This window comes from Numida meleagris, chromosome 6 (assembly GCF_002078875.1).
Source record: "Numida meleagris isolate 19003 breed g44 Domestic line chromosome 6, NumMel1.0, whole genome shotgun sequence".
NCBI classification, from domain to species: domain Eukaryota; kingdom Metazoa; phylum Chordata; class Aves; order Galliformes; family Numididae; genus Numida; species Numida meleagris.
The window spans coordinates 3,349,528-3,373,571 of record NC_034414.1 but is presented as its reverse complement, the minus strand read 5'-3'; the positions used below and the strand labels follow the sequence as shown (position 1 = coordinate 3,373,571).

The 24,044-nt window shown below is 44.5% G+C and overlaps 1 protein-coding gene across 10 annotated transcripts in view; it reads right to left on the bottom strand.

The window, feature by feature from the left end:
- Positions 1–24,044, bottom strand: part of NAV2 (neuron navigator 2) — a 334,129-nt gene that overhangs the window by 163,269 nt on the left and 146,816 nt on the right. Inside the window, exon 1 of one of the 10 annotated variants that reach the window (XM_021401013.1) lies at positions 2,928–3,293. The exons of the other annotated variants lie outside the window; for them this stretch is intronic. Within the exon in view, the coding sequence (XP_021256688.1) occupies positions 2,928–2,978 (51 nt within the window). The 5' untranslated portion in view covers positions 2,979–3,293. Of the gene's footprint in view, positions 1–2,927; positions 3,294–24,044 lie in introns of those variants that run through there. 10 annotated transcript variants of the gene reach the window in all.

Below are 24,044 nucleotides of genomic sequence, written 5' to 3'. Positions count from 1 at the left end.
AACCAGGACAGAAATTTTATACGTAGCGATAAATCTTTCAACACTCATTTTGATGGGTGAGGAACTGTTTGCAAGATCATACCCTGAGCACGGTGGTCAATGGCAATGAAGTTCAACAAAGCCAAGTGCAAGGCCTTGCACCTGGGTCGCGGCAACCCCTGCTGTCAGTACAAGCTGGGGGATGTAAGGATGGAGCACAGCCCTGAAGAAAAGGACTTGGGCGTACTGCTGGATGGCAGCTGGATATGAGCCAGCAGCGCGTGCTTCGCAGCCCAGCAAGCCAGCCATACCCTGGGATGCATCAAAAGCAGCGTGGCCAGCAGGGCGAGAGAGGGGATCCTTCCTACAGGGAACGGAATGAAGACGTGGCCCACCTCCTCCCTGCACCTCCCGGTCCTCAGCAGGAACACATCTCCCAGACCCTACTGCTGAGGATCCTCACCTGTGCGAGGACACAGATGAGAAAACCTACCTCCTCGCAGCCCAAACACTCACATCTCTGTCTTTTCGATAAGGATGAGATGCTGATTGGATTTACACTTAATGCACATCCATATCAAGACAATCTGTTTACTGCAATGAAAATTAGGATCTATACAATACAGAGCTTGTAAAAGAGCTGTAATCTCAGATTTCAGAGGTATATCCACATGCTACAAGGCTGGGGGCTGCTCAAACCCATTAGGGCTCCCCAGGAAAGAAATCCAGCCATCAAAGCAATCTTGTGTTACATAGACAAGCCAAGATTACCCATGCTGCTTGGAGCAAAGGGCTGGCCCAGGTCATTTCCAGAAGTGGCTTCCAACCCTGATGATTTTAAGCAGTTGAAATAGCCAAAGTTATCCTTAAAAACCTCTGAAAAAAAAAAAAAAAAACAGACAGCCATCTCCAGGCCCTGGTTATCCCTTTTCAACAGAAGCACTGTTAGTCTTCCCTGTCTGTCTCTTTCAGGTGTCCTCATCTCAGTTACCAAGCTGAATTAACAGACAAAATGCCTGAAATGAAGCGCTGGCTGTGAAGGCAGCTACTGCATTGAGAACCCTTTTCTACACCCACAGAAGTGGTGAGCCTCATTTTTAATAACCTCATCAGAGCTGGACCTCATTAAGGCCCTCTTATGCTGCATTTCGAAGTAGTTTATGCTAAGTCCTCTTGCCTTCAAGTAATGAAGACGTTTGCCCTAAATGTCAGAATGTCCTTGTAACCTTTTTTATAAAACAAAAGCAAACACACAAACAGCATGGTACTTGTCACATTACACCTGCATGTGGCATAAATTAGGCCGTCACTCCCCCAGATGAGTCAAGGACAATATTCTGGAGGAGGAGTAAAGCAATGCTGCGTTTTGAGCAGAGTTAGAGAACTATTCTTGCTTTGCACTGTTGTAGCAAGATCCTGATCTTTACAAACGTACCCGAAAAACCCTTGCATGACCTGGCATCTGGGGACTCTGTGACAACAGAAGACAGAGGGATTTAGCCACTGCTCCCTAAAAAGCTCTATATTGCAAAAAACCTCTCAACTTCCACACTCCAAACCTTACACAAAGCCCTGCCAAGTGGCCTGCCAGCCTGACCAGCTCCACCATTCCCACATTATGAGGCAGCAGCTGCCCTGTGGTGTACAGGGAGAAGAAGTTGGTAGGGGTTTCCCGACTTCTCCACCTGCCAGCAGGGCTGGCACAGCAAGCGCTGGGGCAAGCTAACTGAGTGCTATGGGTTCACCTTCTGTCCCACCTCACCCTGCTGCTGTTTGCTTGCAAGTGCCAGCAGCTGCTTGGTTGCTGGGTTTGCATCTTGTTCTCTTTAAAATGCACAGTTCTTACAGGTGCTGATTTTGTTGGTCAAGCCTGTTCACGCACAGCGTAAAAACCAATGCGCATGCGGAGACTTGCAGTACACCTGTGCACACAGCTCTGCTGCCTCCCAAAGGGAGCTCACCTTGCATGTGAAAGGGAGGCGGTGGGGCTCCCTGCAATGCCTTTCCCCAGGACTTGGCCGCTGCTGGAGCCGGGCCCGGGCAGCCCCCACACCACGCTGCATATTTCCCCTGGCAGCTCCCAGCTCATTATTCCTGCAGGTACTCATGCGTGAAATATCTGATCCTGTGCAAGGAGCCGTCTGTCTACCAAAAGCAGACTGCTCCTTAAACGAGATGTGTTCATCACATCGTCCCTTGCGAGGAAAGTACTTCAAAACAGAATTTGGTAAATGACTATACTTCTTTTTATGATTGCAGAGCCTGATATCAAGAGGTGCTGGGCACCTTTGTCTCCCGCATGGATTTCAAAATAGTTCCTATTTATCGAGATGGCAGACCAGAGCTGTAACAAACCCATACTTTCCACGAGAAACTTCTCAGGAAATCTTTCCTATGGAAACCACATCAAGCTGTAATTTTCATCGTTGAAACCCCAGGGAACGGGGTTCAGGTTTTGTTTAACTTCTCTGGGAAGAAATACCAGGAATTTGGGATTAAATCAACCAACAAACAGAACCCCAAAACGCTCTCTGTTGACAGACAATAGAATTATTCTAGTAGGACTGGAAGAGAGGGGAAACTGTTTTCAGGAAGAAAGTGTGAAAAAGACAGATAACAGGAGGTGAGGAGAGAGCTATCCGTGCAATCTGCGTTCCGGCTCTGTCTTATAAATGAGCGTAACGACAGAGATGAAACACGCAGAAGAACCTAACGCAGCCCCAAGGACCAGCGGCAGAGCAGAGACCCAGCCACAGCTCTCTTGCTAAGCAGCCCCAGCCCGGCTATTTCCTTACTTACAGGAGGGCTACCTCGCCCGGACAAAGCTCCGGCTTAGTAACGCGAAAAAGAAAAGTGCTGTCCAAATGCCTGCGGTCTCCATAGAAACCGGAATTTCTCCATCCATCAGTACGCTCCGGCTCGGAAAGGCTTTGTTTGGAAATCCTTACCAGCTTCATGGTGGTGGTGTTGTGCTCCCAGCGCCACAGCATCGCGCTCATGTCCGCAGCCGAGCACCTGCGGCAGCGCGGCGCCCGCTACGCGTCCCGGTCCGGCTGCAGCGCGCAGGTGGGGGCCGGCCATGCCGCGGGGTCAGCCCAGCCCCGCGCTCCCTCCTGGAGGCTGCAGCCCCTCCTCGCCGGGGAAGGGGCTCCCTCAGCCCTGCGGGGGACGGGGCGCTGGGAAAGTCGGCGCGGGAGGGAGCTGAAAGCCGTCGCTTCTCCAATGGGCGGCCGCACCGAGAAGTGAGCGGAGCTCTGAGCGAGCGGCGGCTTTGGGAGTGCCGGAGCGCAAGGGAACGGTCCGAGGCAGGGCAGAGAACTGCAAGGGATTTCTGCAAAGTTTGTTAAGGGCACAGCAGTCTTTATCAGCATTTAGTGCAAACTCGGCTGCTGCCGCTTGGATTTCTGGTTATATCTCATTTGCTGAACGGGAAAGGACTACATAAAGGGAAAGGGAGAAATGGAGAAGTGATTCAACACGTGGAACACCGCTGATCAACATCAGGAGCACCAGCATTGCGTCTCAAGAGATTAGTAGGAGTATTCTGAAGATCCAGAAGGGCTGTACTGGCAGCAAGTACTACACTACGCCACACTTTCTGTATTGAAGGTACAGCTATTAAGAGTCTGCAAAACCCAGAGCAGCCCCCACCTTTTCTCTCGCATCCCTCTGAAATTCCTTGCCTGCTCCTCGGAGGCATCACAGAATCATTAAGGTTGGAAAAGACCTCCAAGATCCCCAAGCCCAACCCACCTTCACCAACCACATCCCTCAGTGCCACATCCCCACGGTTCTGGAACGGCCCCAGGGACAGGGACTCCACCACCTCCCTGGGCAGCCTGTGCCAGGACAGCACTGCTCTTTCTGAGAAGAAATGTTTCCTAATACCCAGCCTAATAGAGGTACCTTGCCCTGGTAACAGCCCCGAGAAGGCACTGCCCTGCAGGAAGGCTCACATCTCACCCTGGCCTGCAGCCCATGAATGACAGGGAGTTACAGGGGAAAAAAAAAAAAAAGAGAAAAAAACCCAGACTTACTTGAAGCAATTCCCCAGGCCACCCGTTCTCCTCCCTCCCTCCAAATATGAATTGTGACTCAGGTAAAGACAGCTCTGCTGGCTGCAGGCAGGGAGGGACTGCCCTCCCCAAGGAGGAGGCTCCTCACTCCAGGCTCCCAACTTCGGCAGCTTGACTAGCTAGGTATGGATAAAGAGCTACACGTTGAATGAGTTTAACATTTTATATTGACAGGTTACATTTGAACGATGGACATAAAACTCGAATCCCTTCCCGAGAATAAAGAACTCTTGTTATTTCGCTTCATGTCAGCACGGCCCAAAGCGCAGCCACTTCTTCCCAGTCAGCCCCCACACGAGCAGGCACCCCACCGAAAGGTCACTCGTACCGCATTCAGCGCAGGGGAAGGTCATAGCCCGTTGGGGGGCTGGAACAGAAGAGGTATGGTCACCAGGAGGGTCGCAGGCTCACACAATGACCTGCTGACAAAGCCATGAATGAGCGAGGGAATGAATGCGCTCAGAGAACCGCCTGGACGCCAAGCCCAGAGGATTTGTGAAAGAATTCTGTCAGAGCACCGCACCGGAGCTCACAGGGGCTGCTCTCTGCTAGATGGGTTTGAATGTGTCCCCCCCAGGACGCTGACACGGTGGGAACATCCCCAGGCCTTCCCAGCCAAGGTAGGCTCAGACACATCCTAAGCCTCTGACGGGCTGTTCATGGTTGGCTCTGCCACACTGTGCGGCCAAATTCAGCTCTAACCTAGTGCTGGAACGAGGGGTTGTGAGAAGCAAAGAAAATGGCATTTTCCTGTCTCCCACTGCAGCAAGAAACTCCTTTTTTGTGACCTTTTTATACTGCTTCACTGCACGGGGAAGGAGGCAGATCCAAAACCTCAGAGAGGGGCCCAGCTAGAAACAGGCAGATGAGAAGGCCAGATATGGCTGAAGGACATGGGCTTTCATGACTCTGCAGCTGACCACCAGTCTCATTTCTCTGAGTACAGTTTGTCATCTCTTTTCACATTAACTGAGTTGTGGCTCAGTTTTGGAATTCTTTTCCCACATTATCCCTTACAGGTCAACTGAGCATGCTGAGTACGGGCAGAGATGCTCTCACTTCATCAGTCTGAAATATTCCTACAATGGACCAAAGCTCCTCTGAGGTTAGACTGCAAGTTCTGTGCCTCCACGCTACTGTTAAAATTAATATTTTTAATTAAAAACAGTGCTTCTTTTAGAATTTTTTGCATAATGGATTTTCCTAACTCGGTCTCGGTTTGGGATGAAGATCTGCAGCATCCCCATGGCATTGCCAGGTGTCACTGGAATTTATTTCTTCTTTCAAAAAGAAAGAACGGAGATGCCTTTCATCCACCTCTCTCCTTCAGGTTCCCTTGACAGAGTGAAAGGGATGGAGAAAATATTAGTTAACCTAGAGCTAAGTTAGACCTTCATGAAAGGACACGACTGAGAGCTCTAATGGGCATCTAAATATCTCTATTAATGTGCTAAACAATCCTGTTATTCACTCGTGAGCCCTCAGTGACAGAGCAACACGTGGGTCTGCAGCACACCCAGCACTAACAAGACCCAGTTCTGGCTCCCGGTACTTTCCAAACAGAGCTGCTGGAAAAAAACAGGAGGAAACAGGTGTTGGAGACATTATGAATGAATGGAGTTCATACAGTCATTGTCCGCGAAACACTCTACTATAAAGAAAGCTCGGGGAAATCCGGTAACTAATCAGCCATTGTTTGCCTATGAAAAATATGTGCTAACAGCCTGCTCCACAGCCATTAAACAAAGTCACACTCCTGTACTGACTGTTACTTTTGCTTTTTAATCACACGAGAGCCAGTTATGATTACTGCTTGGGCACAGCAGCGTTTCATTATTGTCAGTAGTAATAGTACTTCTGACAATTTCCAACCAGAAAGATGGCTAGAATTAATCATTTTCTACACCGCTAGGTTAGATGTTTTATATCAAGCAGTGTCAGAGGCTCAACAAAAGATCTCCCCAAATGGTTAACCCTCGATAGCCAGCAATTGTTGGGAGGTTCTAGACGACTGCAAGACAGCTTGTACTGCATGCCCATGTTTAAGAGGGGGAGATGAGATGGCCTTGATGGCCTTCATCTCTCATGACACACCCAAAGACGTGTATCAGCTGGACTGCAAGTGAGCTAGATGCTTTAAAAGTACAGCACAGAAGGAAATTCAGAAAACAAGCAGCCTGACTGGGTTTCACAGCAGTCATTTTAGGTCCTACTTTTCCAAGCAAGAGGCCACAGAATACTCATGAAACTTGGAGGTGGCACATAATTAATGGGAGAAAAATCACCGTTAAAGAACCTCATGCCTGCTGACAACAGCCACGAAGACGTATTCAAATATGGCAAATACAAACCAGAAAACTGAGAACGTCACAGAGCAGAGGATTCTCCATGAATTCGGCAAAGATGAAAGATGAGGGGATCTGCAAAGAGCAGGTGGTTATCCAGCAGAAGCAGGCTTTGTTGGCCACTGTATTTAACGCTGGTATGTTTGCAGCCGTTCCATGGGATTACTGACTTTTGGAGAGGCTTCAGAGAAGAGTCACACGAATGACCTGAGGACTACAAAATGCATAGCACAGGAGCAGATGCAGAAAGCTCAATCTATTCCATCTGTCGGAGAAGAATATGGGCAAATAAGAGATTATAACATAAATTAAAAGATGGAAGTTGTTCAGGAGAAGTAACGTGGACTGTTTTATAGAGGAGGTCAGACTGAATTACCACATTTATTGTCTTCTTACCTGCTGCTCAGTACTCCTCTAATGAGTACGGGATTAAATGAGAACCCCCACGCACGGAACTATGTTTTAGAAACTAGGCACTGCCAATTCAGTCATTTTTTTTAATGTCAGCTTGGTAATTTTACACCGTTAGGGCCAGGTCACTGTTTTTTAACACGCTTTGACCTGCCTTCCTCCCATGCACGTATCATATCAACACAAATCGAATGCTGCTATAATCTCTGCTATCGCCTAGCTTGTGCCAGCAGCCAAATGGAACAGCCAGCCGCCTCCAGGAATGAAAAGGAACAACGCGGCAATGCAAAGCTTCCTGTGCTCCATCGCAAGTTCTAGTCTGATTGTACCCCAGAGCTCCTCAGTTGACCAAGAAGTACTTGATGCTTTGTTGTTGTTTTTTTAACCGTTAATCTGTTGACCCAGCACACCACGTAGTGGAAAAAGCTGCTGAAGAACAGGACAGAAGTCATGGCATGCTGGATACTGTTCAGCCACGCTGCTGTGATCAAGCAGGCTGCCCAGGGATGGAGAGCAGCCAGCTCCTCTGGCAGAATCACAGGAGCCACCAAGGAGCCAGGGACCACAGGGAGCTCTCCCAGACTCCTGTCTCTCTACATCCCTCTCTTCACTTCTCTACCCAAGAGCATAAGGGAAGACGTAGTTTATAACAGCACTTGTCTACTTGTAGGAGTTTTCAGGCAGGATACAACCAAAAAAAAACAACCTTAACATTTAGCATCTTCTCATGGTCTGGAGATGGCAACACAGGGGCAGCTTTCCCAAGAAAGCCTTCTTGGGACTGTACTCCAAAATTCTCTCTTTGGATTATGACTTTCTGAATGTAATCCCAGGTCATGCTCCCAGCTCCACCACTATCACTCTGCGTGACCTGATATGCCCTGCAGTTTCCACCACATAGAAGTTCAGAGGAAGGACCAAGTTCTAGAGACCTGATGAAGTTTAAAGAGGTGATGAAACAGGATACTGTAGAATGGTACTGACATCCAGCTACTCCCAAAAACATTATTGTTCTAGAGGTGATATAACGCACAGAAGACACATAAATCTCCTCATTCCCATGCCATTCCATGAGCCATACACAACATACCTCCATCCACACAGCCCCATTCTAGTGGCCAAGAGGACAGATCAGAGTCCAAGGCGCTCTCCTTCCCCTCTGGAAACTCCATGGCCATCTCCACAGGCCAGAGACCTCATTATGAAAGGTTGGGTTAATTACACATGATTAAAAACCTTGCACACTTTCTGCAGCAGCTTGAAATAATAGATGCAGAACTAAAAATCATTGAAGAAATGATAGTTATGAAAGATGGAAAGATGTAACTACTGTCTACTCTGAAAGAGTGCCAGTGAGGCGGAACACTGTTCAAGCTTTTTGCCATTTTATAAATGCAATGAAGCCGCTGCTTTCCTTCCCAGATCAGTGAGGGTGGAGGAAGAACCTCTACCTCCTTCTGGAGGTCATATCCATAACAGATCATTCAATATATAATCAAATCTATACATGCCATTAAGTGCTAGGATGCACAGAAAGTCACCTAGTAAGCTAATGACTTTCTTGAACCCAGCTTTTTTTTCTCTGGAGACATAACTCAATAAACTTTGAATCACAGCACACACTTTTAAAGTCTAAAAACGCTGGTTAGCATCACTTAATGTTTCTGTAGAAAAATGTAAACCATGATATCAAACAGAATTAGGCTGATTTAATACATTTGAGAGCCATTCTTGATTCCATAATAAAAAGATTCAAGGCAGAACGAAGCGACTTACTGTGCCTCCGCTGAGGTTTTGCCAAAGCACCCTTAACACTGACAATAATTTGAAACTAACTAAGCTATGCTTCTTAAACTGATGCTAAACAGTATAAAAAAGTGTTTAAGCAAAAGCCTATGGATAAAGCTGCATTAACAAAGGATCCCTCAACAACTATTCTGAAACACGTCCCATAAAAGAACACACAACTTTAATTCAGTAAGCATCTTATTGCTCCAAATTACTCACGGCAAATAAATAAAACAGTGACGTTCACCATGGAAGTGTACTTTACGCTACCTCAAGTAGAAATGAAAACTGCTTTGCAATGAAAAGATTTCTCAAAAGGGAAAGCAAATGATCGGCTGCCTAGGTAAGGCCCCTGATCACTCATGTCTAAGAAAAGCAATTCTAGTCTCCAAAGTTGATGCTCAGTGCTTCTGAGCTTTCTAAAGGGATGGTCACTCTGCTGAAAATAAACACAAGTTTCTTCTGTAAAAGTTCATCAACTTAGCTTTTGTTTTGGATGGATTATTAAACTAGCAAACAGCAGCAAATACAGGTTTAAAAAGCAATCTTATTTTCCCATATAGTATCATCATTAAGAATCACTCCCGTGGCTAACTGTTATTTTTCTGTATCTGAAAATACGATCAAGTGAATGAACAGAAAGAACCTCCAGCATGCCCCCATCACGAGCAACCAGAAGCAGCCTGCTGAGCTCAATGTTGCACTATGGAACAGAGCACATCCTGAGCCCATGAATGTCAAAAGGAGTTTTACGACTGTTTTCCAGCCTACCTCAAATCACTCTAAAAAGAAGACTGCCTATTTTACATCACAGGAGCAAACAAAGTGCTAACTAATTGCTTTAATCCACTCCCCTCATTGACTGCACCCAGACTATGATTTGCAGCCTAGTCTGATTTGAATAACTAATTAGCATTTACTAGGATAACTTACTTATAAATACTAATTTAAGATGCCTATTCATGAATATAACATTAGCATTTTGTGTAGGGTTCACCTAATAAAAAGTTAATAGGTTTCTAGCCATAAAGTCACACAAGAATACAAGGCTATATTTTTTTCCCTCCTAATTACACTATTTCTCATTACTTGGGTGTCTAATTAGCTCTGTGCCTCAATACTAAAATTGTTACAGGTCTATTCAGAATGTACATGACAATGATCATCTGAAAAGAAAAATCCAATTAAAATACATCGGGTGTGATTCTGGTTCCTCTTTGCTTTGAAGTTTGACCCCCTTAACAGCACTTGGAATTCATATCCACCTTGTGTAACTAGCAACTACATAAGCTGCAAGGCAGCAAAGAATCGTGCCTGTTTCATTACATAAAATTACACATTTGACAAGATTGTTTTATTTTCATTAAACATTCTTTCCCTAGTGTCGGGCCATGCCCTGAGGAGACCGCAGTACTGCTTTTAAGCTGTTTAACAGATTTTAAAAGTGTCCAACTGTGCTTTGAATATCCTAAAATGTGCCAGTTGCAACCACTGTGTTATTTTTGAAAGTTATTTTAAAAATTAGATAAATAATAAAAAGCTCTACACATTGCCTGCTAAGCCTTGCATGCTACAGCAGTATGCGTCATGAGAGGAAGAGATCTTCAGGTCTGCATGAAGCCTCTTTGTACTGCCATGCTCTTTTAAACATGCAATAGCAAAGACAAAATTCTTCGTAATGAATCCAGGAAGCAGAATACCAACCACGGAATGAGATTTGTTCCCTACAAGACAAAAATCTAATTACTCTATATTTTCAACAGGAGATGGATTCATTTTTCAGAGGCTACTTTGCTGCTCTGACAAAATAAAAAGCTTTAGCTCTGAAATCAAAGGCAAGATGGAACTTTCTGAAGGGTTCTCAACGTTATCTTTGCACTCCAATTTTTTTTTCCTGATGGCATCATGCCCTTGAACTTTTAGGGGTCTCAACAAAACTATCTACATGAAAATAAAGGATTAAACCGGGCTGCCTGACGTGAACATCCCCACTGATATCAGGGGCCTGAATGCAACACTGTTAAGACAGTGGGTGTCTATTGGTATTAGTGATGCCATTCTTCATTTACGCAGTGTTGATGTTAGAATTTACCTCCATTAAGTGCTCAGACACATTCCTCTTCTTTGCTACAGTTCTTGTACAGAATCTGGCCAAAAGAGAGGTAGGAATGCTCACGACCAGAACCATCAGTGCACCTTGCTGCAGTGACTAGTGAAAATAAACCAACCTGAGAGCGAGTCCATTAATTTTCCTCTGAGCATAAATATTATTAATGTTCCTTGGTTTACCCTCCAAGTGCTTAGACCCAAAGGAGCAGCTTTCCACTTCCCCACCCTCCAAGATCCAAACCACCACCACAGCACTGAGGAAGCTTTGAGTCCCTCGAGTTTTAATTCCTCAAAGTCCAGGACATGGAAGGAGAGGGGGAGAGAACAGAGCTGGGAAAAAACGTGGCATTGGCTTCAGCACGCCCTCCAGAATTTGTGTTCTACTCTCACGGTTTGGAAATGTGTTATGCTTTCCCACGTGTGTTGTACTGCCATTAAACAATCCATTCTGCAAATACTGAAGGGATCAGGCATGTACAAACTGGGGGGAAAAAAAGAAACAGACCGATTACACATGAGAAAAACAAGGCCTGGCTTCTATTTCATGAAATACTAATAATTGGAACTGTTAAAAACTGACAGGAACAAAAAGACTGTTCTGCTTCCTGCTGGTTTAACTGCTTCTAGGCAAAACTGTGATTACTGCTAATCAGCCTAGAAATCAAATAAGCCTTCATAACAATACAGGACGGCAAGTTAACAGAATAATGATACTTTCTAGGCAGAACAGCCTCTTGCAGCAGAGTGTCTAACAGGAAGGCTGAAAGAACAGAGTGAAACCTGCATTTGACGTTTGCGAGGGAAGTGATGCATTCAGACATATTTCAGATCCTGTAAAATCAGCTCTCAGCCTTATCAACTGCATTGCTAAAAACCAAACTGGAAAGGACTTCACTAAGGGGAGAAAAAAAGTCAAAATTACAAGGGCTCTGTATCCCTGTGTGAGGAGCTGCCTACCTAGACAGTATCTCAGAGACCTCATACCAGGTGTGCTGCCCTGCCGTGGGCTCAGCCTCTGTTGGAGCACGTTCTGCTGGGTGCAGAGGGGTCCCACGGGTGTTACGCTTGCACTAATCCTGGGATGCTTCTTTGGGAACTCAAAGGTGATACAGTGACAGCTGTCCAAAGTACGTTTGTCTTGCAGTGATCCTCCTTCATTGCAAAAGATACAATGAGGCTTCCAATTCCCTGACCAAAATCCCAAGGAAATGCTCGAGGCTTCAGAGGATTGACACTTTCCCCAGAAATACAGGTTTTGCAGCATAGCACATGGCTGCTAAAACAAAGCGAAGGAACCATTTGTGTCAGACTCCTCCTGGAGGTCAGACCCAATTTCCATGCACCAAAACGACCTTAGCTCTTAAGTGCTGCCTGGAAGATTCATAGCAATTAACCTCTGGCAGTAATTAGCCGAAAAACACGATGAAGCTCTGAGATACTCCAGCAGATGCCCGTGTTTTGTAGAGACACCAAATGTGCAGATTAAGGTACAGAATGTGGCTCTGTCAGGAACAGGATTGGCTGAGCAGGGATCTCTCTTCTTCCTTTGTCAGTACAGTTTATATGTATCCTCCCCCAGGAAAGGGATCACAATAAAACTCTGTACATGGAAAGGACAATTAAGTCACTTACATTAAGTGCAAAACGTCATCATTTGATAACGATCTACTAATTTCACTAAGATAAGATACTAATGACTTACGGAAATCAAATTTGCCCTGGTAATGCAGCGGCTGGGCTGTTCTGAAGCAGTTCAGAGATATTCATGAGCTCTGCTTCCATGCACCATCAGACCAGATGCTTCTCTGAGATCAAGCTGGGATGGCACCACGGTACCTCCTGCTGGACCTCCATCACGTTGTGCCGTTGGACTCACAAATCAGGTGCAGCACAATCAGTTAGGAGAAATCCAAAAGCCATCCACATTCAGCAGGCAGGCTCCTTTATTCACCATTATCTTTTTATTTTTACAGCACTGTCTACACACCAAATGCATGCAGGCCATGAAGTACAGTGGAGCTTTCTCCTAATTGGGAGAATTATCCGTGTGTATCTGGAATAATTCTAATTGATGCTCAGCAACTACGTAATGCCATTCAGCTGATGGGAGGGCACGTAAACTGATCGAGTCTCCCTCTGTTTTGCTCACCACCACCAGGTGGCAACAGTAGCTCAGCAAAGCAGGCCACATCTCTGCAGCAGCTACTGGAGAGGTGGCACAGGACAGTGGCTGCTGCTAGAAGCTAGTGGTCATTCCTCACCTGATTTAGCATTTTAACCATCTACAAAGAACTGATTATTTTAAACGGAGTACATGAAGTACACGCTCCTCTGCTGTGTGTGTTGTTTCACCTGCAATTTATTAACCAGTTTAGATGTACATTATAAATAATAAAAACCTACCAGCTCCATGCAGTGCAGCAGCCCAGAAGAGAAATAAGACCTTGGTCTCCTTCCAGGCCACCTACCTCAAACCTCTCAGTTCTTTCAGCACGAGTCCGCTCTCCACATTGACTTTCCCTACTGCTGGGTTGCACTGGGAAAAAGCAGGCAGGCACAGTTCACATGTGTGGCTTCTGAGGTTGATTAGAAACAGCCGTGAGGCTAATGCAGCTTAGTCATGAAAAGCTGAGCGAGCTGACTGGGAGGGAAAGGGAAGGAGCCAGCTGCAAAGTGTGAAAACATGTTCGCTAATGGTAGCAGGGCTTGAAGCATTAACACGTTATCAAAAGTCATATCCTGAGAATGGGAAAAGAAGCATGACTAAAGACACTAGAAGGTGGTGGAAGAAAAGCAGGAATTTAGTTTTCTTGGCTTCTACCCATCAATCTAGGCTTCTAAAATGGGGCTCATTCATCCTTAGGATGCCAAGGATTTCTCCATGCAGATGTAAAACCTTTGGTAAGATTCTCTCCTGGTAGGCAAAGCACACTGCAATTGCTGTGTCAGAAGAACAGCTGTTCAAATGCACATTACACGTCATGACTTTTTGTCTCACGTCACTTTGGTCTTTCAAACCAGTTCCAGCATCGCCTGCAATTTTGTTCATCAAGTAACATTATGATTTTAACTACTAGATATATCCTAGCTCCTTCAAAATTTAAAATAAGAAATAAGAACATGAGATTACCCACTGACTCTAGCTGCGATATACTTGTTATTTCACACTTCTCACCCACTCACTGGAAAGTCAACTCAAATATGACAACTTGGTTTTAACATGGGGCTTTTTTTTCTCCCCTCTTCTTGCTTCCTGTGTCCCGAACACCCCGAAAATGATGGGTATGGTGGCAGGAGGCAAGCCAAATGCCTCCCGCAGGGACTTCCAAGCACTGCGCCTCTGAGTGACGGGTGTCAAGCCCTGCAAAACAAAACTGGCTATGAAGAAACCCCAAACACACTTTAATCCGAACTATTCTTCTGGCCTTCAGGCACAGGCTATTCACAGCACCCACTAATACCTCCGTGCCATTTCTAAGCCATAGGACTGTTTTCCTTTCAGTCTCTTGAATGGAAGGGATGCAGCGCTGTCAAACTGGCTGGACCTTCACATAAAAAGACCACGGAAGCAGGGTTTTGCTCTGTGTTCAAGCTGCTAAAATTTGCAAAGCTAAACACAAAGTCAACCTGCCACGCGCAGCAATACAGCAGCACTAGCTCTCTAGAAACTGAGCTATTTATAACCTGCAGTAGCAATGTGAACTGCATAAATTAGCATAATTTCAGCCTTCACAGATAGTTCTCAGTTTACAGCGTTACATGCTACGAATTAACACTCTGCAGATTCCTCGCTTCCACTAACGATGCAGCTCATGCAGCAATACTTCTTGTTCAGTCCCTCGAAATGCCAGCGGCCTGTCTTTCTCACACTGCCCTGTCAGTCTCTATCAGACTACCAAAGGCTTGGATTTCACCGCAGATCTCACCAGGTCTTCACACGTAACTGGTGGTTTTGTGGCTTCATAATTGCAGGACATCCTACTATTTTCTCCGCTGGTGATTTTCTGCTTGCAGGCAGATGGCATCGACGTGGAGTGCAGATGGTAACCCACAGCCCACAAACTCCTCGTTATGGTTTGAAATGCCGTGTGCAGGTCTTCAACTCTTCTCTTTAAAATATTTTCAGCGTTAAAGCATTAACTGTTTTGTTGTTGCTGCTTATAGAAAGCACTTGATTAGAGCTGAGAGCCTTTGCCTAACAAAGAGGCAATGATGTGCCTTGAACCTTCACAATTTTTGTTAAAATCCACAAAATGCTAGTGGAAGGGATTTCAAATCAAGCATCTCTTGCTCTGACTCAAGGAAAAAAAAAACATCAATGATAAGGAAAAAGTAGATCACACTGAAGCTCGAAGGCTTAATAGTCACAGAGTTAGCTATTTAAGGTAATTCCATGGCTCCAGGTATCACTTTACCTGAGCTGCTTGAAATTAGAATGGATTTATCTGCACAGAACACCTGCAAGATAAGGAAGCTGCCAGTGACAAACCCCAGCAGTGGCAGCTGGTGACCTATCTGCAGCCACAGGGATGGCCTCTGGTGGAATTCCGCGTGGTCTCTGAGGCCCACATGCTCACCACTGCACCTTACCAGCTGTCTCAGCTCTGAAATGCTCCTTGGCAGAAATGCATGGCTCCAAATATAGGTGTTGGAAAACAGTGAGGAATGCAAAGCGTAAGAGGTCAGGCCTGGATCCCTGAACAATTTGCATTCATCAACAGAACACCATTAAAAGAAATACCCTTATCCCTTAGTTATAAAGACAAAACAGGCAACACTTAAGATCATCCAAGTGGCATAGTTGGTAAGGATTTACTCCCTCATCAGCTAATTTCTTCCATTCCTTAAGCCTAGATTTGGACCCGATAGATACAAACAAAATGATTTGCTGGAGTCTAAACTACACTGCTCTATCCCAGCTACAACAGCACCTTGTAGACCATCTCACAAAATGGCTCCTGCCATTTGCCATTTCCTGATTAAATAAGTAAATAAATATTTGATTAAATAAGCTTCTGCCTTTAACAGTAATTATTATCAGATCTTTTCTCAAATGACTAAACTGATTTGCTTATTGTACATCAAAAACATTCAGATGATCAACTGGGTTGAATAAAGGTGTCCCTTATTTCTCTTGGTTAAGATACATATGTATGCATGTAGTGTGTAAATACACCACAAGACGAGCAATTTGACTGTACAGAACAGGCCCATCATCTCCCACAACATGCAGGCACGCTAACGATCTCACACGTGGACAACGCGAAACAAAATAATGAAGTATCTCCTCACGAGGGGCAGTTTGTCTGTCTACACTCATGGAAGATTACAGGAAGTTATCTTCTTAGGGGTCACTTCCCAACAAAACAGTTTCCGCTCAGGAAGACGTAGTCTTTGTGGTGTATGGATGGGACTTTCATGGTCCACACACTAAATAAAAGCTTTGATGCCAACTGAGTAACTACAGGCTATCTTCTAGCACAAAGGTTTATACAGGGCAACTGACATATTGGAACCTGAGATACAATGCTGAAGGATTTACACACCAACAGAAACGAACAGAAACATTTCCCCTCTAGCCTAACAATTTGTGTGAAACTAATACGGGTCTTCAGAACTGGAAACCTGAACATGCTGCTCCATGAGAAACCTCAGCTGAATTCACAGCTCAAGAGAATCAGTACCTGCTGGAGGAAGAGAAAGTTGCATTGTAACCTCTTTAAGGAAAGAGCTTTGGCTTCGTAAAGCCCATCTGCACTGCCCAGCACCTCACATTTCACTCAAACACACATCCGGAGCCCTTCAGCACATGAGAGCCCACTGCTGTTGGAAAGGTGAGAGGATTTTGACTGGCCTTTCTGGCACTGTCAGAATGGCATGATCGTACACCTGCCTGTCTGCAAGACAATTTGCCTGTGACAAGGTCAATTTTGAGGAGGGTTGGTATTAAAAGATTACGCTCCTTCCCTCCTCTTAGTGCGGCTGCGCTAATTGTTTCAGGGCAGCAGAGGAATTCTTTGATCCTCCACTCTTCATTCCGTCACAAGATGACTCTGGCTGCCTGCTCAGCCCCAGAGCAATGGCATGTCCTAATTCCATAATTGCGGAATTAACCATTTTCAACCTTGAAATTTAACCCTAAGAAATTGAGTATGCAGTAATCCATGTAATCCAGGCCTCTACACCTGTCCCTCTCCCAACTAATCTCACCATCCCTCATCATGTCACATCTCAGAGTCCTATCCGTTAAGGTCAGTGTAACTGGATGCTCAGAAGCTGCAACAAGTACCCAATGCACAGCAGGACCAATCCTTCCTTTGTGAGCAACGTGAGGTGCAGAAATATCAATAAAGAGCAAAGCCCTTCCCCAGCAATGCAGAGATCCCTACAAACGTCCTGGCAAACAAAGGAGGAAGAGACAGCAAAATAAATAAATAAACACAGTGTAGCCCTGGTTAATGCGATCTGCAGGTATTAAGTTTTCTCCTGAAGGAGTTAAGCATATACCAGCTGCTCTACATTAAACCGAGCTGGCATTTTAAATCATGCAAATTAGCTTAGCTACCATCCATTTCAGTCCAGCATTTAACAGCATTGCTATAAATGATGCAAAGGACTTGGCCAAACCAAGCCCTGCCGCTTCAGCTGCAGGGAGAAGAAAAAGGAGGAGGGAGGTGAATGTCACTCAGTGATTCTGCAGCTATTCATGAGCTGCTGCTTTGAAGGAGGCTCCTTCCACCACAAGTACTGTTATGTAGCAGAAATGTGCACAGGCACAATCCCAGCCTAGAGCTTCTATTTGTTGAAAATGCATCTATATAAGCAGCTAGAATTCACTGCAAAAATACCTGAAATTAATTGATTTGCCAGAGAAACACTGAGCTTTCACATCTCTCTTTGCTTCGTGCTGCCTAACAAACACAGAGCAGGCTGACATGCCGTCAGCTCACAGCTGCTGACACAGCAGCCTGCACGAACTGGGGTGGGATTGGTCCCCAGCGCAGTCCTGACACCCGCTGTCGCAGTGCAGAGCACGGGGATAACAGCCCAGTGTCAGCCCCATCTCGATTGAATCCCAGGGCTCAGCAGGAAACGAGGAGGAATGCACCTCAACTCACTCATCCGGCTGGGGCCGAGAAGGTGAAGTTTCAGCTGAGGGGCCCTTCAAGGCCTGGGTCCCATTAAAGGCCTGGGGCCCTTCAAGGCCTGGGGAATGTTAAAGGCCTGGGGGCCCCAGGGGCTCCCCTCTGCTGTGGGCACCTCCTGCCCACCAGGGGAAGCCACAGACAAGCAGAAAGTCACCACATCTCCAAATTCGTCTTCGTGGTCACAGTGTTCCCACCGGCACCACAGTGAAAAGGAACCGCAGGGAGAGGAAAAAACCCTGGGTTAGTTTCGCTTGTGGCAGAGGCTTCCATCATGACAGGTCCACTCACAAGGAGATCCTCTTTCAAATATTTCTGCTCCTTACAACAAACAGATTCAGTTTTCACCTTTGTGCAGTTTAAGTATTTAATCATATAAAAACAAATATTCCACGTGGTCCCAAATCTACAAGGGAAGCCCAAGGGCTTCCTCTTCAAGGTTACCAAAAGCAAACCCTTCATCGCTGCGGAGTCAGTTTGTGTCTGACTGCTTAGAAACGGGATCCTAGGCAACCGCAGCTCTTCCCTCTTGAAAAGCAGCAAGTGGTTTTGTTTCGTAAATTAAAGCAAATTCACCACAAGTCCCAAGCTTAGCAATACACAGACCCTGGCAGCACTCCTCTCACTCATGTCCCTGGATGACCAGATCCTTGCTCCAAGAGCGTCTTGAAGGAGTAAGACACAGCAATGCTGAAAATACTCTTTCCTAAAATACTCCATCCCAATAAAGCTGCAGACAAGTCTGGAAGACGTGTGCCCATTCTGAAAAGCAGACTGACCCATGGTCATTGAGCAAAAGGAGAAACCCGCTTCTAAGCAATTGCTTTGCGTGGCCAACAAACGTTTGATCTTGTAACATGTGATGTTTTTTAAATGAGTTTTGAAGACTGAAATGTCTCTAAGACTCTTTGAAAGGAAGAACACTTTGTAACTGAATCCGTTCTGTCTTACCAGACTAATCCATTAATTACTGCCTCCACTAGTGATAATCAAAGCTGTGAACCAATCTTTGAAGACATAAATGTGTTCTCCACGTCTGTTGCAGGCCTTTTAACCACGGACACTAGCATACAAATACCGCTCTCACGGAAAACACAGCTTTGCGCCATGCTGCAAAGCTAAGGAGGATTTCCGACTCTGAAAGACATGACACGAATCTATCAGCTTGAATGCACAATATTCTAGCTTTATCATTATAGCTTTATCTACCGGAGGAAGCCAGTCTGCCAGGCCACTTGTACAATCTGATTCAAAATGACTTCCTTGTAATTAACGTCATAATTTGAGGAACGGCTGAAATAGATATGATGTGGAAAGAGATCCCTTGCACTCTTTAAAGTTGTCACACAAAGCCAATACCTAGCTTACCAGCACTGCAGTTACCTGTAATTTCTAACAGTGGGCACAGCTCAAGGAAAAGGCAAAAAAGCTTCTCAATAGCTGCATTCATCTACACAAGCATAACGAAGCCTCGTCATCCACATGAACATCCCTCAGCTGTCCACGCTGGCCCACCAAACACAATCCACGAGGAAGCCTGGTTGCGAACAGCTTGGTGTTGGAGGAAAACAGGAACATCTCTAGGGTTCTCCAAGACGACCCTACTCCAGCATGGGACCACTCAGCCCAACAGAACTGTGGTTCAAAACATGATGCAATCACAGTCCCAAACTGAGCGAGCATAGGGGCAAAAGTCATAGTAAATGCATATTTTGATATCCAGAGGTTAGATTTTTTTCCTTTCATTTATTGTTTTCCCACACATTGCTTCCAAATCTAAAATAACTCAAAAGTAAAATGAAAAATAATCCAAGGATAACACACCTAAAAATACTTTTCAAGGGGGAAAAAAAAAGGTGAAATCACAGCAAAACTTCGGATCTCAGCCGGATTTAAAATAACAAGTGACTGTTTTCTCAATTATTTAATAAATACCTTGTTTATTGTAAGTTTTAGCAATTATTTCCACGCCCACGATTTACAAAACTGAAGAAACTGAGAATGTTTCCACAAACTATTTCAGAAAGAGCAATTTACAGATAAAATTAGAGGCACACAAGCGCCAAGTGCTTGACTGAATTCCAGCTCTTGGTGAATGGAAAACCAGTAGCTTCCTGTTACAAGATGTACCAACAGGCTAATAATACACACAAAATCTGACCATTTATATGCTTCATAAATAAATCCTTCTAAAAATAATATTCTACCACTGTATTTTTAGCCAGGTAAACTTCCCAGGGGAATGAATGTGAATTTGGTTGACAATCTACACTTCGCTATAAGGAAAAGTAAATGAACCCAGTGGATTAAATTTTCAGAGCATCACTTGATCTATACAAGAATAAAAATATAAAATTTAGCCCCATAACTTAAACAAGCTGAAAGCAAATGGGGAAAAAAACAGAAGAACAGAAAAACTCTTCCATTAACGGCTCAGCTGTCAATGTATTCAAAACTTCTTGAACAGTACTGATTTATTTTGCACTGCAAGTTTAAGACAGACCACATACCAAGGAGAGACAACCATGGAGGCATGGTAAGAGGCAAGCTCTGCAAGCTCTCAGAGGAATTCACCGGTGCAGCCAGGGATGCAGAGAAAGGCAGGGAGAAAGACAGCAAGAAAAGGAACCCGTTAACTGGTTAGAGGATAGCTGGGCCTGATCATCCAGCATGGGTGCGGCCATACATAAAGCATCAGAGCAATATGTGATAAAAATTACTATGGAAACAAGGACGAAGTGAGACGTTCACCAAAGAAATGTAACTCAGGGAACAAGCTAAAAGTTTTAAAGACACCATATGCATAAGCATTTTGAACTGAATAACAAATAGCAGTGAAGGAGAAAAGATAATCTAATAGTCAGGGGACAAGATGGTAATTTTCTAGAGCACGACAGATCCATGTCCTTGGATACGTCTCTCTGTGCCTTTGCCATTCATTTACAGAATAAGAAGCACATTCCTACCTCCAGGGAGAGCTCTTAAGATAAATGTATTGAAGATGGGAAGCCCCTCAGATGCTACCTATTAGCAGAGATCAGAGAAACAGTATTAAAAAGTAAATCAAAAGCGGGGAAAAAAGGTCATATTAAATGAGTGCTTCTGAAACACTCCCCACAGACCATAACAACTTGACTGAATTCAACAGCAGCATTAGGTCAACAGTAAATATCTTTGGAAATCCCACCTCGGGGAAGTCCACTGTAGAGGTACTATGTTTGGGAAGGAAGATAAAAAGCTGAACAAAGGCTGTTCCTGAAGAAATCGGAGCAAAAAACATTTTCACTCATTATCCAGTGACAATTAAAAACTGAATGGAACGCAGAATCCAGGCAACTATTTGCATACTCAAAATCAGAAAACAATGATGAAATAACCTTGAGTTTATAGAGCAATCTTACACCGTTGGTTCAAATGCAGGGTATTCGGATGGGGTAGTTCATCAAAATCAAAAGAGAAATTGCTAAAAACTCCATATTAACAATGGCAATAGAACGACGTATGAATTGTTTGCTCACTGCTTCTCTGATAAGATTTCATTTGGAACAAGCTCCTCAAAATTTAATATTTAAGAGTACACATCTATAAATATATGATCAAAATTATTACAATCACAAATGGAAGGATTTGGCTACTTAAGAGCCTTATGTCAAAAAATCCATCAGAAAGCAAGAATTTTTTAAGAATACAGTTGAAGACATAACTGTAATTAGATAAACAAACTCATTCAAATTAATACTGATGTAAAATTTATATATTTTGCTGGAAACCTATAGATTTTCTTAAGATTTTTCCAGCTCTTCAGGAAAAGTTCTCCTTCGTACACACCCAAAAGGTGACCTCATTTGGTTTCCTCCAACAGAGCAAGAAGAGATCTTTCATGGTTATCATTATTAGCAACTACGTCTGTCATCATTTCCTTTACATTTCACATGGCAATGAGACCCAGCTCCACCACTGAGGCTGCTTACATAATGGCACTGAGATTGGTCTACGTACCAATCTATGACTGTCAGCTTGGTCGAGATTAAGACTTGCTTGATTCCTATCCCTCCTGGAAGACAGCTCTGCAGTAGAACTCCCTGAAATTTTTCAGCACTGTGCCTGGGAACAACTGCTGATTCGATTCCTGCAGGGATCTGCAATTACTAGTAATTCATATTTACTATTCTGTGTTGTCATTGAGTTGGACAACAGAATGGCTAATGAGAAAAAGCCAGGGACGTTTCTAACCTGGATGGGCATTGCATATATTTTGTGAGATATGCCTAGAACTCAAAACGATTTTCACAAACTAGAAAGCAGTGGGAAAAGCACATCGCTAAAAGAAAAATCTACTGTAAAAATAGAAAATGGGAGCTATCTGAGCAAGGTAGTTCTATTGCAGGCAATGATATCATGCCACAGCGAATCACAAAGAGAATATGAGTTGGCAGGGTGGATCTGCTGCTAGTAAATGAAAAAAAAGAAATCTAATCTTTTTAAAAATCTTCATCAACTGAAAACTCAAGCGTAGGACAGAAAATATGATGACCTGCTGCACTCAGCTGTAATGAGACAGAATAGCATGCCCAGTTCAGAATAGAATTCTTAACAAAAGCTCAAGGCAAGCTGGAAAGAGTCCAGCAGAGAGCATGGAGAGTTGTAAGAGCTCTAGAAATGCTGAGAGGAATGGCTAAAAGAATTACATTTGCCTTAAGTGGAGAAAGAGAAGAGCGAGGGAGAATATGACAGCACCAGCGAGCATCTGTCTTCCATGTCTGCCAAGAAAGGAACAGGCAGGGTAGATGCCCAGCTTGCAGCAAGGGAAGTGGAAGTTTGGTATTTGCGAAGTAATACCTGATCCCTCTCCCACTCCTCTCCACCAAACGTTCAGGACAACTATGTACGGAATGGCTGCTGAAAGGACTGCTGAGTCCAGCGCCTAGCAGCAGGTTGGGCGGATGCCTGTCAACAGCCACTTGTGGGGTGTTAGTGGAAGCGTGCTGGTGGTTATAGGACTACTAGAGTTACTTAAGACACCAACAGTAACTATTTGTTGGGTTCTGCAGAGAGGGAAAACCAAGAAGCAAGAATACAACACAACAACAGTGAACACAAGAGATAAATCCCTGATCTCTTCCTGTGGCTTTTACAATAACATGGCAACAGATTGCATTCTTGAAACCACCCCTTCCTTCTTGCACTCTGCACAAACAATTTTACCATACCCAAGGACTTCTAATTGGCAACGACCTTTGTTTTACATAATCAATGCAAATTTAGTAGCCAAATACATACGACTTTTTTAGAATAGCTAATAAATACCACTTTGTATATGAGAGATCACTATCTTACCATCTATTTGACAGAAGTCTCTCTGGTAACAAAGTTAAATATTTCCAAAACAACGCTCTCTGAACATGGGTCTAATTCACAAGCGGTGTTTTCAAAAAGGCACCAGTACAACAGAGGATACTGTTGTGCACAACACAGGGAGTTTAAGATAGAAAACTGAATGGAGAGTGTATAGCAGTACCAATAAAACAGGAACAATCCTGCCATGACTCATCGACCTGAGGTTTCAGTCTAGCGTTTACAATGGGCTTGATGCAAGTGGCTTGGAACATGCAAGAATAGTGTTAGAACGGGATCTGGTATCTTCACATTGTGACTTCTCCCCTGGGCAGCAGACACGGCCTCTTCTCTGCCCTTATTCTGTACGTGCAACTGAATTTTTAATTCGCAGTGCAAAGAGGACCAACTTCAGCAGGATTAAGAGCAACCCCCTAAAATACACAGAACATCCTGTGGCTCAGTGATTACCAAACTCCTCAGAGATACGATAGGAGTCTGAAAGCTCTTGTGTTGAAACAGAAGCAGAACTCTGATATCCCTCTCTTGAATGAGTGCTCCAGCCACTCAGCAGCTGTACCAAAGCAATGCTTCTCTTCCAGCTGTGTTGAAAGTGGTCTGATACCACTTTGGGTTTTGACAGCAATAGCCTCGAACACCAAAAGAAAGCCAGAGACCACATATTCCAAGTTCAGCCCCCACAAGGAAGACAGCATGGGACACGCTAATTTCACCCCATATTACTCTTCTCCTAGGTCTTTCATCTGAGGGTCGGAACCATTTTGCAGGTCTTCCTCCACCCACACAAGAACATGTGATCATTCCTTGAGGGCTGCAAATCGCACATGGAGACCCAG